Here is a 19,942-nt window from a genome sequence, read left to right as displayed (position 1 = left end):
GACATACCCAAGAGAAATTTGTCAAAAAAAGGACTTGAGGTCAAGATATTGATATTGTTCAGAGATCCAAGTGATGCAAAAACAGTGTACCAAACACCATGTCTGTCCCCCATGAGCACGTCGATGTGCTCACACAGAGAGTTGTGGATAAATTTGAACAGATCTTTATTCAATTTGTCTCTAGAAAATGCAAATCCTTTGTTAATAATAATAGACAATCAAAAATGTGCTGTTTTTCAATGGAACTATGAACAAAGGAGCCCATTTAACACTCTTGCTGTCTGAACCTCTTGACAAAGGCAATTGTATGCTTAGCTCTCAGACCTGTTTGTAGGTTATATCCAACCTCTACGGAAATTGATTGGTGTGAGCACGTCAACATGCTACCTCAAAACAGACATGGTGAAATTCTTCAACAGTTTAAGCAACTGCTTCTAGTGCTCTATTGGTGAGTTCTCCTTGCCTTGATACCGCCCTTGCCAAACACTTGGACAGTTTTCCTATGCCCAATGCATTGCATCTATGGATCCCTTACAACCAGGAAACCCTCATCGTGTATATTCTTTTGTTATAGTAATTAAAACTTCCTCCATTGGAGGTCTTAAAAATTCAGGACTGTAAATTTCAATTATTACTGAGCAAAACTTCCCCAGAGCTTTGAGAGGTGTACTTTCCTGCCATTGTTGGATACTTGTCTGTTACAGTGGAGTCTGCAGGTACTCCATACCCAAGCTTGCAAAGAGTGCCAGTGACCTTCTGCTCATTCAATAGGCACAATCTTCCTGTACAATCCTTTTCAAAGAACGTATGAATGAGAGTGAAAGAAAACAAGTTGACTGAATGTATGCTCATGCATCTTTATTCCCAGTTCTTATCATGCTGTGCTAGTTCAAGTTGGATGTAGATGTCTTGAAGCATATGACTGGGCATTTGAAATTGATGTTGAGAGGTCTCCTTGTTGTATGTTGGGATTGGGGAAAGGTAGTCTTTGATAAGTTGTGCATAGGCTTCTTCTCAATCTCTATATACCTTCTTTTTCTTGCGGTGTTCATGCTCACACTCTCATTGAAGAGCTTTCTAAGCTGAGGTCTTCATTCTAATCATTGGGGTCCTCTGGAATAAACTTTTTTGATCTCTTGAGGTATCTTGAGAAGAATGTGCTGTCTGCAATTGAAGTTTAGTGAAAAAAGGCGTGTGGATTGGGTGGTGGAATATGGAGACGCGTGAACAGTGTGGCCTAAACTTTGACATAATTGGTTGAGTTCTTGTAAAGGTTGTTCGATAACTCTCATTGAACCTTTCTCTTCATCAAATCAATTTCATTGTACAACAATTTTCGTTTCCTCAAATTGTTATTTCTCTCAATCAATGTGTTAGCTTTATCATAAAGCTGATAACCTGTTCCTCGCAGTTTTCTCGATTAAATGATCAGTGGTGAATTGATGGTTCTCCACGACATGTCTTCAGATGATGGGTGCACTTTGCGTGCCAGTCAAATATCCTTGTTCAAGTCGTAATTTGGAGAGCGATTGAGAGAGGATTCACGCTTGGTAGCTGAGAGATGTCCATTGAGTCGGAAGTTTATTCGAGGTTGCGCTCTCGCTCATTCCACATTTTCGCAACCGGTTGCCTTATTCACTCAATTTCGCTTCGTCGACTGACTCGGCTCCATATCTTCATCTTTTCGAGAGAAGCCAATGCACTTCACCTTCTTCATTTTCACATCAATATTCATCAGATCAGAAAGTGACGACTTAAATAAGTTCATTAACAATATGGATCATACCCATGGTGCAAGTGGTATTGAACCCTTGGCCATCGCACAACAAATTCGTTTCTGAAAGATAGAAAACGCGATCTTCATTTCCTGAGCTTGGTACCTCGCATTCGACTACAATGAGTAGCATTGCACTCTTTGCTCATTCTTGCCACGTTTGAAGCGTATCTGATTTACGGAGGTCAGGCATTAGTACATCGTGTCAGTGGCAGTGCATCCGAGTAATGAATATCGCTAAGGAATCGAACTTTTGATAATCGAGATCCTGGTGACCCGCAATGATCCAGAATTATGTGATGAGGAGGTCAACCTCGAACACGACATATGGAGAATCTTATAAATACCAGCCGTATTGGCCCAATGTCGCTGCCATCATCCGCATTCGACATGCCCGCCTCCCAGCCAATCAGCTTTTCTCGCCTTCAACACTCTTGACTGAGTTACTTTATCTTACCTTGTCGTTATTGCTCATTTCGTCGTGACGTCTTCCATTGCCAAAGACCTGGGCCCTCTTCCCGTACTGTTACTGGTCGGATTGATATTCATCTCGCTTTCACCCGCTTAGGCCTCGACGGTCTTATAAGGGAACGGAGTTCACCGCCAGAATCTTAAGTTAAAAGCCTCTTCAAAGTTTGATACGATTATTTTGAAAAAAATAGAGTCGACTAGATCTTGCTTGCCTGTATCCACAAAACAATAATGCGATCTTGTCGCATTCTGACCGCTTGTGCCATCACTGCGTTGATGACTTTGCTCGTTAGCAAGCCTTGCCAAGGCCTTCCAACTCCTCCGTTCCTGAGCCGCACCGTTGATCCATGGGCCCCATGTGAAGGCTGCCTTCCGATTTCTACATCAAACACTTACACAGAAAGTGGGATGTCATGGACTTACAGCAGGTAAATCAATTATTCCGGTTTTATCTTCTCGCTTTCGGTATCATGAGTTAATAGCGACTGATTGTTTTGACTCAGCTCGACTACATACATCTCTTTCATCAGAAAGTTTCCAATGATCACCGGAACCGAGGAATCGTACGACGATCCTGCTTACCGCAGTTCTTCGCCACAAGAGGTGGAAGCCATCGTGATCAAAGCCGATGGAAAAGCTTTCGGTATTTCAGATGAGCAATATGCGCTTCCTGAGAGATCGGAGGAGGATTCATCTACCCGAGGCTCTTATATATATGTCACTGGAGAAGACTCCTTGAATCCAGAAGACTTTGATGAAGATGATTGACTTACGCCCGAAATTGCTCCGACGACTATGAACGCTACCTTTGCACAAAAGCCTTGAAGGCTTAGATCGTTAGGATGGAAATCGGATAAAGAACTATCATGTATTACCACTACCAACGTTGATCAAATCTACCATATACTACATTGTCTTTTTGACAGCTTCCTAGAAATGAATATTTGAAATGTTCGGGGCGTCAATCTATGACTGCGGAAGGGGGATTGTGAGGTCGAGGTTGGCAGGAGGATTAAGATGAGGACATGGTCACCTAGAAAAGAGAGTTTTGTAACCCTATATTTGATACAATCAGTTAAATAAGATCCCTCATTGAAATGAATACCAGCTTGTATCATCCCTGACCCAGCCTGAGCCCTTAAAACTCGATGCCACAAGGCTTCAAAAAAATAAAATAAGATATACAAATTATAGAGGTTTTTCAACATTCAAGGGGGGTGCGCCCATGTAGCAATGAGTCCTTCCTTAAATTTTCCAATTCTTCATCTAGAAAGATGGGTCATGGAGACCACGGTGGAATAGCACGCTCAATGAAGATCAACATATCATCTATGATAAATGACCGCAATGGGATTCATTTTTAATCATTTTTGACCAAAACTTGTACTTTGACATCTTTCTAATGAGGACCCCGATCTGTAGATTGAAATTTGCGCCTAGATCATGTTTACCAGCCTGATAGAATTGGACATATGAATCATGGGAGATCTGGAATGTACATCATGTTGAAGGAAGATTGTGATTCTGAAATATACCTACAAGATTGGAGTACTCTGGCATATTTACTGTAGAAAATTGAGCTTTGACAGAGACTGAATGCTTGCAGCTCTGTGACAGAATGACAAACTTTGAAAGGTGTAAGAGAAAACTCTTAGCCTGGTGTTGATGAGACACCGGCTAACAACTAAGGATAATGAGATCTAATCTTGTGACTAACGTGGACGAGGCAAAGAGGAGGATATAAAGTCAAGAAGCTAACATAGTAAAAGTGTAATCTTATTCCAGTGAGCATCACCCAGGTGTCTCTTTTTTGAGAGAATCATCTCTTGAAATCATGCCTCCACAGGTTATCTATGAGTGATGAATTTTTGAACACTCTTCCTTTATCATTGGTAAGCAATTCAATGCTACGGGTATCCAAAGCCACAATGGTATATGTGCAGTTCCATTAGAACACAGGATGATTGTTGTGAACTGTGGGCCCGGTGCACAGGAATGGTACTAGGCCTAGAAACAAAACCCTCCCCAATGCTTAGAGGTCAAAATTCTTACAATTGATATTCCTTCATCCCATATTCACTAATCTAAGGTGGCTTTGGTGCACCAAATGAGTCAAAACTTGAAGATGTGAAATCTTGGTATGAAACTCCCCCTGAAAGACCACTGAAGCCTATCCTGAGCCCAATTCCGTTGCAAGTCCATTGCCCTGGACCAAAAAACCCTGCATTTCACTTGATCTTATTCTTTCATGTATCTCTTTTTGCTATTTGTTTGCCAATCATCAATGTATAATTCAATGTATGATATTTTGGTCCTAATTTTCAGATACTCATTTACCCAGTGAGTGATGTTTTCAGAAAATTGAACCTTGTAATAAGAACGCAGTTGTTCAAAATCATGATCTTTGAAAGTGTATTCATGAGTAATGCTGATAGATATTGTAATGATCTTTCAAATATATACTTGTGATTTTCCCTGCGGAGTTATTTTGTAACCATGATACATTGATAATTAGATCAAGCAATTGACACAACTTGCTTTTCGACAGCAAACACCAAGGAGACAATGCAACTTGTTTTTCAACAGCAATTGCTCAGAAGAAGAATCTTTGCATATTGTAAATCCAATGCTCCTTATGATGACTCCAGAGAAAGGCTTTGTAGCTGATATAAAAAAACTTGATGGAATGAACACTGAGCGGACAGGGAGTGACAACCAGCAAAGTGTTGTCAGTCAGACTCAGGATAGGCTGAACAGGGCTTTTAGGGCAAGTTTTAGGTCGATTTTTTGCACTTTGAGGTTTTGACTCATTTGGTGCTCCACGGCCACTGTACTAATCACACCTTTAAATTTAACTTTCAACTTTGATTTCAATCTTTTTCCCTCCCAATAACCCCTGCACCCGCGTCCCTACTACGCAGAGAGCCTACCATGCCACAAGACCTGCGGCCTATTTTTATTCCTTTATTTTCTCTATTTCTCATTCTTTTAAGTGCTTTTGATTTCACATATTGCACCAACTATCTAATGTAGGACTACTGTGAAGCAATGTGGATTAGTTTCTTTTGAGACATCTTATGTACCAGATTACTAAGCCTTTACAACACGCCCCCCCACACGCGCGATGTACCTTTTAACAATTGTTTGAGTTACATAGCTTAAGGTCTCATGTACGGAATATATGATTATACGGAAGAGAGACTTACACATACAAATCAATGCCTGCAAGGGAAGAAAATCAAAATCAAAACACTCACAGTGAATAGCGAAGAGTGTTTTAACGGAATGATAAATATAAAGACTGTTGCTTGTAACATCAAATCCTGACTGCTGACTGAGACTCTGAGCCTGCGAAGTTGGAACAGTAAGGGTACTCAAAGTAAGTATGTACGTGTACATACTTTTTGCTATATACTTTTTTTGGCGGGGAAGGCGAGGCCAAAAGTATATTTTTTTTTCTTTGTCCCCGCCAAAAAAAGTATGTAGCGAAAAGTATGTAGCGCTACATACTTTGCTTTGAGTACCCTTAGTGAATGTGTTCGAACGTCCCGAGTGCATGCAAGCTGAAGCTGCGGTTTCGGTACCGATACAGCTCTCAGCGGATATTGAATGACGACGAAGTGACTCCAGAGTCCAGGGTCCTGACTGCTGTGCAGCTGGATAATTTTCCACAAGACGACGAGGACCACCGTAGTCTCATTCCAGCTTTCATGTTCCATCCACCTCGACCAGCCTGATTCATCTAGTTCTGCGTATGCTGACCTTCGTATAAATTCAACGCATCAAGCCTGTCTCCAAGTCCCCCAAACACACTTTCTTCGTAAGCAAAAAGGAATCATTATCGACCATCATCGTACAACGTCGCCAAATACCTATTCATAAATTGGTCTTTATTGGTCGATTGAATCTTCCTCGCAATATATTCACGATCCCTTTCGAATAAAAACGCAATCAACTTTCATCCGAATCTAAGTGCAGAATGGTTTTTGGACGTGTCACACATTATGCATTTGATCTTGCCTTAGTCACTACTGTGTTGGCGGGTGTGAGGAGGAATACAGGTTACTGGTGAACTTTTTTTTTTTGAAAAAAGATGTTTAACCCTTTCTCAGACTTGGTGAATACTAATCAGATCTACTTGTAACATTTTTTCTCTGAATCGAACCAAATTGTCAGTGTGAAGACAAAAGAACTTCCTGAAGGTGCAATACAGACAGTCGCAACAGGATATCTTCAAGTTGGGGTCTGTCATCTTGCCGATTTCAAGACTGCATGTGACGATATCAATATACTGACTGACTACATCCAATATTTTGCTGTCCATTGCTATGTTCCTCACCCATCAACTTCATGTCGCATAATCATGAACCTTTCCAACTCCAATATCCATAACCAAACTACCGCTGGGATGTCCTCAAATCGCTTGTCTGATACCAGGAAACCATCTTCGATTATATATCTGCCTACTCGCATACATCTTCTTACTTTCATCGAGCCCCGCCCGGGAGCAAGCCGACTTCAGACAGTGGCGGCTTCTGGGGCTGGAAATCTTCCTAGGTTGATTTCGATCCATTTCATTCAGTCTTTTCTTCCTTTGTGGATTCAGCTTCCTTTTTCGTTCTCTTCTTCATCTTGTATTCTGCAGTGATGGGTCTTGGTGATTTGTGTTTTCCATCTGGATCTTGACAATGCAAATGGGAAACACACTTCCTTGTTCAACTATATCTCCTCGCCGTTGAATGTATCATTTCACATGTATCATTTCTTTGCAAATTGGATACTGATAGATCTCACTATTGAGCTTTATGCAGGTCAAGAGTGTCCCAGAGGTCCCCTGCACATTGCCTCTTCTTGTGTCAATGTTTTGCTGCCATGCTCATCCTCAAGGGTTCTCGGTCTTTGAGTGCAAGCAATGGCGAGGTTGGAGGAGATGCGGTGACCTGAAACTTGGCTTTCCCCGCACATTCAGTCCGCATACAAATTCTACAATCGAAGCTTATATGTACATATTATCAACTGATCAGCAGTCCTAGAGCTCCCTATGCCAGATGAAAATGTCTAATGATACACAAAGTTGATTGTGAAAGTTCTTCATGGTTCAAGAGTATAAACGCATATATCATACATGATACATTGCTAAGGCGGTGATGTGATGTTCCAAAGTCAATTGAGTGTCTTTGAGATGATGGTGTGCAAAGATGAGGTGATATGGAGGCCTAGATTCCCTCAAGTGTTAGCACGCCATAGACCATTTAAAAGTTTGATCAGATTTTGCCTCAATTTTTTGTTCCACAATTGTTGGGGTGTCAGGCTTCACAAGAATTGCTGTGTGATAAAACTTTTTTCTTCTCTGGATAGTATTCACCACCACAATTTACTTTCCCAAAGATTTTTGTCCTTGAAAACTGGTTAGAGCAACAAAAACTCAAGCAGATGAACACAACTTTTGGCTATGCATTATGACATCAACCTGTTCCACATTATTGTGCAAATCAACGGCTGCCCAATTGAAAAAAGAAGATCAATCAATCTTGTCTTCTTTTGAAGGTCATATCTTGGATAATTCTCACCATAATTTCCAAAATGTCTGACATGATTCATGAAAAACAGGCAGACTTTTTGAGCCTCAGAAACTCTCTATCCCAAGAATTCCTGTCCAGCACACTTCTACCCTCGAAGCCTGTATTCCCAACATCAACACATCAGACAACAACCATGGTGTTGCTCTTGAAGAGCACAGAACCAGGATAGTTCTAAATATCTGTAATGTGACTACAACAACCATTAAGAGGTGCACTCAAATATTCCCAGAAGTGTCCAGAAGTGACACCCAAAAACTTTTGGGATGTATCCCAGAAGTTTCTGGATGTCTCTTCTGGACACTTCTGGGACATGTTTCTGGAGTTTTGAATACCACTATTGTAGACACATATTCAATCTCAGAGTCAAGTCACCCTTCTTTCCCAATCCGAAAAATATCATTGCTTTACCTCAAATCCTTGCAGTTTTCACTATCACTTTCTCAATTTCAACCCATCTGGCCTTTTTGCTTCTCCTTGTTACAAGACAAAGCCAACAATTTATGCACTTAATGTGATTTCTACCTCTTGATGTATCCTTTGCCTTTTGCTTTTTAAGCCATCTTTCTTTGAATTCAATCACAGAATTCTCATCTTATTGTGCTCACTGATTAAGCTTTCAATCTGGACACCACATACATTCTTAAAACTATAAATGTTGTAACAATATTGCCTTTGACCAGTAAAACATTCCCTTTCAGTCCATAATACATCACTCAAAATTGACTTAAAAAACATCTTCCTTCATCTTGTCATTTCCTGTATTGTGTATTAACAAACATCTCTTTTCTTCCAGATAATTTTTTGTCTTCAACCAACCCCAAGTTATCAACACACAAATTCCTCCTCCATTAGCATGGAAAGTGGCAGCTCCTTGTTGAATTACACTACGGTCCAATCAGGACATCCGCCGGGCGGATGTCCTGTCTTGCAACATCCAACGGAGATCCGCCTGATCTCCGTTGATTATCCTCACAGAGGAGATTGCGCGGATGAGAGCAAGGACATCGGCGCAATATCCTTGCTTTAGGTTCCGCGCGACGCTGAGAGACCTGATTCAATTGCCAAAACGCATTCAAATATGTAGTTCAAATGGTTTGGACCGCTTTGAATTGGGTTCTGGGTGCAGGAAGCCCAGCCCAGTGCGACCTCCGCTAGCCCAGTGCGACCTATTGTAGTTCTTGATTTGGGGCAATTGGTTACATTGATAAATATTAAGCAAACATGAGTTTGTAATTTCATCCATTGGATCATCAACAAGAAGAGTACAAACAGTTGAAAAAAGGAAAAAAACAATAACAAAAAAAATTGAGTTGAGAATTGTATAAAAGAGATGATTGAGGGATTGTAAATATAAAAGGATGAACCAAGAGACCTGCTCATAACTGTTGGATTGACTTGTGAAGTGTATGGTAAGATGAAGGGGACAAATTTGTAGAATATGAAGGAACAAACATGGCCATAGAACAAGGCCAAACAAGGCCGAACAGCAAAGGTTGATGAGAAGATCTGAAGGTACAAAAATGATCAAGTTTGAAATTTGTGAAGGGGGAGAAAGAGGAAGAAGCCAACACACGAGTTCCTCTTATGAGAAGCCCTTCAACAAAACTTTCTTTCAATCTCAGACCACTGTCAAGGTCTGAGCAAGCTGTGGGACTTGTCTCAGGGTTCTGTCTTATATGTCAACCGGACTCAAATTGTTGACAGCCAGAACCCAAAAGACATCGCAAGGATATCTTGCAGTCATCCGCGCGATGTCCTTGGGGAGGATGAAGAACGGACATCCTCCCCTTTCAACCATTGACCCATAGTGTACATGCCATATGATCTGAATCAAATGCACTTGGCACCTAATGGTGCAGTTTAATTGTGAATCAATCACTTGAATTGTAAGCAAATTTTGACTGTCATAAACTGTGGCCAAACCTTGGATATGAAGTATGAGAATATCTATATGTAACATGTTAGTGACAGGATTCTTGATACACCTCCTAGACTAAGAATTTTGCCTCCTAACTTAATACAAGTCCGAAATCCGCAGGGGCTTTCTTACCTTTGCGAGCTTGGTGCCCTGGAGAGGGACTTGGGACTTATCAGCTACTTTTGGTGTACCAGCAGGGACCCAAAAAGGCCCTGCTCTTCTACAGCCTTGCATCTTCTGTAGTTGATACAATATAGATTTTCTGAGGCGAGCAAAATCTTCAGAACATTTAGACAAACAACTTCGGTTTTTGAACAAAGTTCACTGATCAATTATTAATCCTATTGCAAGAGAAAGAATTTAGGTCCTTTTTAAATTTTGTTTCCAAAATACAGTCACCAAACAACAAATCTCAAAATCTTTCTCTCTTTCTTGAGAAAACTCAGAGCGAGATATGTCAAATCTGAATAGACAGATCTGATGAGAATGGGCACAGGTAGCTCCAGTTCAAATGGGCAAGGGGGTTGATTGAGAGGAAGTGGGAGCTTTTGCGGTTTGAAAAAACCTCCAAGCCAAAGTTGAATTTTGAACCCCCTGCTGGCTCACCAGGGAAGCCCAATAAGTCATAAGTCCCTCTCCAGACACCCGAGCTCGCAAGGAAAAAGTGTCTGGGCCACAGAGGGACTTTCAGCCGTTCCAACAATTAATGGCAGAATTCTTTGATCGTGTGTTGCTCTCGAGGTTAAATCTAGAGAGGTCAAAACTGGATTAAACCCAGTTTTGCACGCAAATGAACAAGGAGGCATGGGAGACCTGTCACTTTGAGCCGGCTTTAACTAGTTTTTGACTTTTGGATTAAATTCGGATGCAACACACCAATGAAGAATTCTACCGTTAATTGTTGGAACGGCTGTAGTTAAGTTAGGTTTGCCTCACATGGCACAAGCAGCAAATAGCAAATCAGCTGACACTAGGCAGATGGATGCAGAGGAGGTAGGTAAACAAAGTGCTCAATGTGTTCTTCGAAGTTGGCATGTAATGTTAACACAGTGGAATCTGTGAACGAGACGAGTGACACCTGGCAAAGAGACACACGCGAGCTACTCTGAAAAGAGGTGCAACAGAATGCTACACGACAGATTCCCCCAATGGGTCTGGGCGAAGTACTGTTAGCTAGAGCCTCACCGTTTCCATTTTGTTGTTTTCCCTCTGATTCAATCTTTCACTATCGTCTTTACAATTTGTTAACAAAAGAAAAATCCATAAAAAATTCTATTCAGTTAAATCTTATAATTGTAGTTCTCTCTATACATCTATTTCAATTATTTATCAAATCGTAGTCCTCATTAGCAATTTTTTCTTACTTTATTTTAATCTTTATTTTATTTCGTTTTTTAATTTCCCGCCCACCACTCTCCTTGTCAGACAAAGGGTTAAGTTCCAAGTGGTGCACAGCCTTATTTAGTCATTTGTTTTCAATTTTCTCTCTTGACGGAGCGGGGAGCGTCCCAGTGGGAACGCTCAGCGCCAAGTGTGGCCACCCACAAGCGCTCCTGATCATCTTTCGCCCGGGTCAAACATCCATGCAAGTTCAGGCCCCGGGCCACAATGAGTAGCACGCGTGTCCCATAGCCAAATGAGTTCCGGAACCGATTCCTTGACTAATCTCAAGTCTGGGTGACCTTTTTTCCAAATCTTACACATTGGAATGGTTTGAGATCATTGTTAAAATGAAATCATATTTGTTAAAATATGCGAAAAGTCCTTTCATGACACTTAATTTGCGGTACGGCTCTCCTCTACTGCCCTTGGATCTAACAACAGAGATCAAACTTTTGTCAAGCTGGAAAGTTTATTCACTCATGGGGCATATTAAATGACATTTCTGGAAAGATGGAATGTTTGTCTGTTTTTTCAATAAGACAAGGAGCATGAGATGGTAAGATCAATCAAGGAACCAGGCTTGCCCGCGTCTTCTCTACTTATGAAGTTTTTATGTAAGATTGCCTGGTCACGATTAACTTGCTTCTTGACATTTAAGAGGTGCAAATTATGACGAGGACAGCAAAATCTCCAAGTCACTAGACTTTTCAAACTCCATCATGGGTAGGCTGAACTAAACTGCTCACAGCTCAGGTGGATATGGCGAGCAAGTGATGGCTAGCAAGTGTGCGTCGGACAGTTGGTGGGAGATGACCTGTTTTCCTCAAATTCACATCAAAAATTCTCGCTCCATCCTCGCTCCAGCAATCAACATTACAAGTCAAGCCCAGTCGGTGGGCGATTATTGACTTCGGTACAACGATACTAGATGATTATCCTCACACCTAGCATGAAATTCGGTGTCGCAAGTACGGAGTGAACAATTGACTATTTCGAGAACGATCAACATGAATCATGCACGACGATTGGGTGGCAACTGAAAAGATGAAAGTACTCCATGAAGTACGAGATCAAAATTTATCCATGACAGACGGTGACTTGAAGGATGGACTCTGGAGTGAAAATATGACGGCACAGTCAGACCGGCGATGCTTTTGAAACCTAACCTCTGGTGATATTGCGACGAATTACAGGTAATCCGAGGATATGTTGTACCACTTAGGTTTCAAGAACTGACTTGGCGGGTGCCACCCGTAGTAAACTTTGCCCCCTACCATTACCCTCCTCAAGACCAACACGATATCGACAAGAACGAGATGGCACCGAAGTACGCCGCCGCCCACTTGATCCCCAAGAAGGAGGAGGGAAAGGAAGACCGAAAGGCTGTTGCTCGATCAAGAAGCAACTACCTCCGCACTCACTTCAAGAACACTCGGTGTGTTTCTCATCTTGACCTGCTTGATTTCTCTCATTCGACTCCGAGGAACAATCTCAGCCGGTCGCCCATCTTGCAAAATCACGAAACATTCTTGAACACCATCCATCGAACGGCAAATTTTGAATGCTCAGCTGATTTGATGATCACTATTTTATTGATAGTGAAACCGCGGCAGCGATCACCGGTCTCAAGCTCGCTAAAGCTCTCACTTTCCTCGGAGATGTCACTGAGCACAAGCAGTGTGTTCCTTTCCGACGATTCAACGGTGGTGTCGGCCGAACAGCACAAGCCAAGGCCCACAAGACCACACAGGGTTCGTGGCTACATACACAATCTCGTCATCTTTCAACGTATTGCATCATTAGACTTAACTCAATTATGGACTCCATCCCCCATTCTTAGGACGATGGCCTATCAAGACCGCCAAATACATGATCGCCCTCCTGAAGAACGCTCAAGCCAACGCCGTGGCCAACGAGCTCGACCCAGAAGACCTCGTCGTCACCAACATCAATGTCAACCAGGCCCCCAAAACCCGCCGTCGTACATACCGTGCCCATGGTCGAAGTCAGTATTCTATGAACTTGTTCTTGTTTGAACCCACATTTACGTTCCATGTCTTTGCTTCATCTTAGTCAACCCTTACCAGGGTCACCCTTGTCACGTTGAGATCATCTTGACACCTACAACTGAGGAAGTAGAGAAGGCTGATGAGCCAATGGATGTTGTTATGAAGACCCGGGGACCTCGTGCCCAGAAAAGAATTGCTGCTGCATAAGCTTTGACTGTAATGCGATCACTTAATGGGCTTGTAATGAGTATGAAGATCATGCGAGCCACCAGATGGACCAACGTGTGCTTTTTTGAATATTCCCTTCCGGCCCTCCAACAATCGTCGGTCCATGGGTCATCCTCACTTCACCCACCGCATTGCTCATTCTACTATCTATGTTTGCCTCTCGATGGAATCCATGTCTTCTATGACTATGCCTTAACCTCGACTTCACACCAAGCACACGTATCGTTATGTCAAGTCGATATCTGCCTCCTGACTTCAAGCTACTCTGCCTATGTTCTCATTCTCTGCGTGTAACACAAGCTGATCCGCTATCGAGCCCTCTTTCACTACCCCTCCATCAAGATTGCAATCTGAATCACTTCGAACATGTACACTCACAATGTTCCTTGGCAGCTGAGCAAGCATGCAGTTTTTTGAAGCCAAATGTTTCCGGCCCGGCTGGCCAAATTCATGCCTAACCCTCTCTCGGTTACATACATACTCGTTCGTCCGAGAGGCACTTTTGAATTTTGAGGGCGCGTTTAACTTCCGCTTGGTGCGCCGCCTCCACAACATGAGCCATAAACACCCTGTGGTCAGGCTCAGGCAATTTAGTGAGCTTGTGCCTCTTGGATTCGAAAGCAAGAGGCACAGTCAAAGGGAACATGTACGCATGGGGAGAAACTTTGAAAAAAAAATCCTTTGTGTGATCAGTTCAGATTTTCTCAAAGGAGTAACACAATTGAAAGAGAAATGAGTAAGAGCAAGAAAGATAAGGAAAGATAGAGACTACAATCAGTCAAGAGTTCCTTAGGGATTAAGTAGTGGTAGTCATTTTGAGGGGGGATATAGGAAAGTGAAGTGTCAAGTGTTAAGTCTCAGGTTGTTGGTACTTCTTTGTGATAAAGCATAGTGGATCATTGTAGTCATCCTCTCTTGTTGGACTGTGGTGGAAGGCTGATGTATAAGAGTTACCCAGGGGTCATTGAGTCTATAGACTGAGGGTACTGAGAGTTGAATGAATGACTCTGGAAGTAAAAAGAATGAGGGAAATCAATTTTTTCAATTTTGGATTTCAAAATTCAATCTTCAGCCACTACAATTGCAGTTACATCTGCAACAGTTTACAGCCGTTAAAGAATTAAACGGCAGAATTCTTTGTCTGTGTGATGCACCCGAAGTAAAATCTGAGAGCCCAAAACTAGATTAAACCTGGTTTTGGACACATTTCAACAATGTCTTGCGGGAGACCTGTCACTTTTGATCGGATTTAACAGGTTTTATACTTTTGTATTAAATCTTGGTGCAACACAAATTTGTATTTTTATGCCTTTTATATATTTAGTAGCTGTAAAGTTGTCTCTTGAGAATGACATACAAAAGGCAGAGCTTTTGTATGCCCTAAGAGGTTTATGCCCTTATGCCCTCTCTACATGGGCCTGACACTCTTTTTGGCAGCAAAAAAAACTATGCCCAGTTGACTATATTTTGTCTTTGAGGTTGAAATTGAATCCTTCTCCTTGATTACACCACATTTTTGTAGAAAAGGTTTTGTGCATGTCCCTGTGATCCAACCTTCTGGGGAATGGGTGGTGGTGCTGTGATTGCTTTCATCAAGAGCTACACCTTCAACAATCACAGATACAATGCTTTTCTTTTGATCAATTTGGGAGTTGCACATTATGAAACCCACATACTGAATCTACAGTTTCCATTTGGATGCTAATGCCCTTGTGGAACACATTTATAAGCTTTTCTGGCTTTGCTGTTGGGGGCGGTGATTGCTGTACCTTCTTCATTTTTGGACACACACCACTCATTCTAATATGTATCTGGTGAATTAAACATGTAGCTTTCAGAATGAGCAGACATTCCAGAGGTTGACACAAAATTGACAATTTTATTGGTCTCATAAGGTTAATGCGGGAACAGTGGAGAATCCAACCTCCAGTGAGAGTGAGACACAAAATAAGACACTCAGTGAGACACCATCCAAAAGTGTAGTATGGTACTGTATTTCTATTCAAAATACAGTATTATACAGCACCTCCCATTCTTTTCTCAGTGCCACCCTAATCAATTACATATAGAATTTTTTTTATGAGATGAAGGACTTGCTCACTCACTTGAAATCTCAACAATAATTTTTGTTGCCGAGCTTACAACAGTGTGCGGAAAGAAGGGGCCAGTCAATTGCTTTTGATATTACATTCTGACTTTCCTATTCACCCTCTTGGTCATGAACATCATTGACAAATAATGCTGATCAATTCTGTTGTGTTGAATAATAATCCAATCCTAGTTGCTCGTTTCTGGTATCTAGAATTTGATTTGACTCTCACTTGCTCAGCATTGGTTCAATTTGATTTGATTCCCGACTCTTTTTTGCTTGTTTGTGATCCTATATTGATTTGGTTCAATTCTAGACCCTCTTTCTCTTGTTCACAATCCACCAATTTGATTTTGGACTCTTGTTATATAGATCTACTTTAATGTTTTGTTTCTGGTATCACTGGTAACATACTTACTTGTAGTGATCTCGGTTTTGTAACAACTGCCACTAAGTTGACAATGATGATATATGTATAATGATTGTAGGATAATGGTCATACTAATTTCTAGTATTCATGATGAACCACTGTTTTTAAGCTCAGCGACAGAGGATTTGAAGGCCCATTTGCCATCCTTTTTTAGTTCAGGGAAGCTGTTGGGGTTGGTGAACTGTGGACAGAAGTTATCACCTTCTTTGTGTGAGCAGAAGTGCAAAGCATCCCTGGATGTGTGTTGGTGTTTTTGTCTCACTCTTTGTTGACTTTGTAAAAAATTGGAAACATCTATTCCATCAATGCTCGTACACATTGTATGTATGGTACTGTATGGGGACCAAAAGACACCAGGCAACTTGTTAAGTTTACATACCAGACAACACCTCTTGTCATTTTATACCGATGTCTCACTTGTGTCTCACGGGAGGTTGGATGCTCCAACTTACCGGTTAATGCCTCCATGACGCTGGTTTTGGACATAAACTGAGTTTCTGACCTGATATACACTGCTGCCGTAAAAATCTGTAAAAACATGCAACATGATGGGCACACATAGGGGAATTCAACCCTTATTTTTACATATTTATTTGACCCCTTCGGCCTTGTGTATAATTTTCTAAACTCAGTGGTAAATTTGAAATCTGGTGTAGTGTTACACCACAGGAATTATTGAGTGCAACCCCCAATTGAAGGTAGTCAGCATGCAAATATCCTTGTAGCACATCAATGTGCACACACAAAAAGCTTTCATTAGACCCTGTAAAGACCCATCAAAGAGGTGCCACAACAGGTGCATCTTCCCCTTATCAACTGGGACATTGAAAGTCAGTTGACCCCAGCTGATGACAAAGGCTTCTGCAAATCCTATGAATAAACCACTATTCACAAAGGGCGCTCAACAACAATCTCAGTCTAAATCCAACCAAAAGACTTTGGGATTTGTTTCAAAACTCTCTGTGTGTGCACATTGACGTGCTACACAAATATTGACACAGTGAGTTGTGGTGACCAGGTGCAGAACCTTCTTCAATTGTCAATTTTGTTTACCACACAGTCGCCATGGGTTTGCTAATTAGCTCTGAGAGAATCCACAGTGGTGAGCTGAAAATTGGTGCTTCAAATCAAGCAAATCTTGGTGGGGCCTCAAATTCATCCATATACAATGGTCCAGGCTCCAGATGTGTACAGGATGTGTATACACACATTTTGAGATTGGTATCATGGGTTTACATATATGAGGGATAGGATTGAGCAAGTGCAGGAATTTGAACCCAGGCTATATGTTGCCAAAATCACAGTCAAAAGGTCAAAATTGTTTTGAGTCCGCTACAAAGATATTTGGCAGTAGAGACCACCACTGCAGCAAAAATTTGGGGCCCTATTGCCGAATTTGGAAATAGCCCCAATTTGTAGCCCACCACTGTGGATGATCTGAGATGCCCCCTTGTCCTCCCCCAGCCACTTAAGCTGTGCTATGTATGTAGCTAGCCTATGCAAATACAGTACCTGTGTATAGTGGGCAGCAGAAAAAACCCTTGATCAGGTTTTTTAAAGGATTCACAATGCCACAAAAGTCATTCAAATCCCAAACTATGATAATTCTGGGGTCCTCTTGTTGAGTAATGAGTGCCATCCAAGACATTCCACGGCAGACCACTTCATCAAAGGGCTTATGGCAATTTTTGAAGTGGCAAGACAGAGACAGATAAATTCAGGGTTTTTGTTGTGTAGATGAAAATACCTGGCCTGTCAACAGTAAGAGATTCTGCAGATAGCATTGACAAAGAAAGACGTAACAGAGTGAAACCTTACAAACACATTTAATTATTGACCATACATTGCTATCACTCAGTATGACCCAATACTAGAAATATGAGAACAATGAAGAATGTTCATTTGAGGCATTCTACATTGGCAACAATAAGAATGACAACACCAGTTCATGTTAGGATAACAACCAGCCAAGGGTTTTTATTAAAAACCCTGACCAGGAAAAGAAAACCATCAACAGCTGTTACCTCAAATGAAATAATGGAATGGCTGAAGCCTGACAGGTTCAAAAACATCCAAATCCTTGATAACATCATAAGGATTTATCAACCAACATATATAAATGGATGTACTTTCATAACAAAGGAAGAGGTTGTCCAATTATCACTTTACCATTTCCTTATCATATTTTCTGATTAATTATTGTAGGCATTGATACCAACGGGAAGAACTTGCCGCCACAAATACCAGCAAGGTGAAGACCAAAGAACATATCACCAAGCTCAAGTCCTTAATGTCAAATGTCCAATGAACACTTTCCAAGATGGGTTTAGTTCTGAAATTTCTTGCTGACCATCTTCCTGCTGCTAATTCATTGTCCTGAGGTTTCACTCAAGGTGAGTTGTTAATTCCGGCTGAATTATGTGAAACATATGCCTTGTTCTCACATCTTGACTTTACCCTGCACAATCTAGCATTCTGATATTGTTCTTAGGGTGCGTTCACTTAAGGAATTTCTGACCAGAAATCACATTCCGTAAATTTTTTAATGCAAAAACAAAACATCCATCACCAAATAGACACTTTAAATTTTGCAGAATGTGATTTCTCACCAGAAATCACTTAAGTGAACGCGCCCTTAGTGTGATTCCCTGTGAAAGATCATGAATTGTGAGCTTCAATTCCTGCCAGTAAAAAAACTGATGTCCCTTGACCAATCATCCAATGAGGTCCCTATGTACTTCTGTCAATATGGTGTAAACCTTGTCCCCATAACCTATGTTACAAACAAATCCGATTTCATTCAAGTTTTGATTCTTTGATACACAGCTTGTTATTTTATCACCCAATCAATTCAATCTTATGTTACTGTTGACAAGCAATAAAATGAGTGTGAGATGAATTTGGCCCAGATCACATCAAGATCTCTACTTTGACGTAGTAAGAGCCATGTAAAAGTCCAAGTTAGCCATACAAATCAGTCCACCACAACTGAGAGCCTTGGTTGAACCAAACGGGCCTAGTTATGTCATTTAGATCACGCAGGACGGACCTTACTTGTCAACATGTATATATGTTATAGAGGGAAGCTCCCTTGATTTGACAACTCATCTTAAGCAACACCAGATATCATTGTTTCAAGATTGAGGAATTGGATTATTCATTTAAATGAAACCCCACAATAACCAAAGATAATTGGACCAACACACACTTTGAAAATTGAACCCAAATAAAAATGAAGTGGTGAAAGAAAAACCCGTCTTCAAACAATAGATCACAGGCCACAAATCCATCAAGAACCCAGGAATAAGAATGTATCAAATCCAATTGTTCAAAAGCTCAATTGATCTGTAACAAATGAATCACACAACTAAAAATAGTAACAACCTTCAAATGTGAGAATTCAGATCTGAACCTATAAGTAATCATTGACGGCATTTTGGTCCCATCTTGGTTCCTCGGCTGCACCCATCTATAGCCCTTCAAAATACAACTCCATCGGAGGTGCTGCTGCTACACCACCCAAACGGCCACAGCCACAACGTACAAGCAAGTTCTTGATGATTATTACACAGTGATAGAGTGAGTTTAGTTGATTCACATAAAACCTGAGATTGTCTACACAAAATCAAAATGTCATTTAAAATTGAAGGTTATCCACGTAGGCATCTGCACATGCTACATACCTTTGTATTGAGTCATGCAAAAGAAAACCCTTGTTTGACCAGATTCATATTCCACTGCTATCTGCACGCTTGACATAATCCAATTGAATCTGGCCTGATCAGGACCCAGATTCATCCCCGGACACGGAGTCAGCATGACAGCTGAATTTTGATATCCCTGATTGCCGTAAACCATCATCTGGTGTCCTCCAAACCCCTTGGCATTGTGTTCCAAAACCTCAGACAACCCTGACATCCTCAAAATCACAGTATTGTGGCAAGACCCTAAGTACGCCTCTGTTAAATCAGCAGTTATACCACTACCACAACAGGGAACCATCAAGGTAGATGGACCACATAAAGAAACTTTGAGTGACCCCACTCCCTCCGGAGTCA

The 19,942-nt window shown here is 41.3% G+C and overlaps 3 protein-coding genes across 3 annotated transcripts; all 3 read left to right on the top strand.

Annotated features, from left to right (window-relative positions):
- Positions 1–2,476: 2,476 nt before the first annotated feature.
- MELLADRAFT_105703 (uncharacterized protein) lies at positions 2,477–3,013 on the top strand (the record flags this gene model as incomplete). Its single annotated transcript, XM_007408991.1, has 2 exons — positions 2,477–2,673; positions 2,776–3,013. 2 exons carry the CDS (start codon positions 2,477–2,479, stop codon positions 3,011–3,013), a joined length of 435 nt encoding a protein of 144 aa, XP_007409053.1.
- Positions 3,014–5,934: 2,921 nt separating this feature from the next.
- On the top strand, positions 5,935–7,039 carry MELLADRAFT_71651 (Hypothetical protein; the record flags this gene model as incomplete). The annotated part of the gene is made up of 4 exons (XM_007408992.1): positions 5,935–6,065; positions 6,219–6,313; positions 6,422–6,488; positions 6,683–7,039. 3 exons carry the CDS (start codon positions 6,225–6,227, stop codon positions 6,800–6,802), a joined length of 276 nt encoding a protein of 91 aa, XP_007409054.1.
- Positions 7,040–12,444: 5,405 nt separating this feature from the next.
- Positions 12,445–13,344, top strand: MELLADRAFT_35363 (uncharacterized protein; the record flags this gene model as incomplete). The annotated part of the gene is made up of 4 exons (XM_007408993.1): positions 12,445–12,563; positions 12,728–12,879; positions 12,969–13,133; positions 13,202–13,344. The coding sequence occupies 4 exons, from the start codon at positions 12,445–12,447 to the stop codon at positions 13,342–13,344; spliced, it is 579 nt and encodes a 192-aa protein (XP_007409055.1).
- Positions 13,345–19,942: the final 6,598 nt, after the last annotated feature.

The sequence above is a fragment of the Melampsora larici-populina genome (assembly GCF_000204055.1).
Source record: "Melampsora larici-populina 98AG31 unplaced genomic scaffold MELLAscaffold_14, whole genome shotgun sequence".
Lineage (NCBI taxonomy): Eukaryota > Fungi > Basidiomycota > Pucciniomycetes > Pucciniales > Melampsoraceae > Melampsora > Melampsora laricis-populina.
This window is presented reverse-complemented; position numbering and strand designations above follow the sequence as displayed.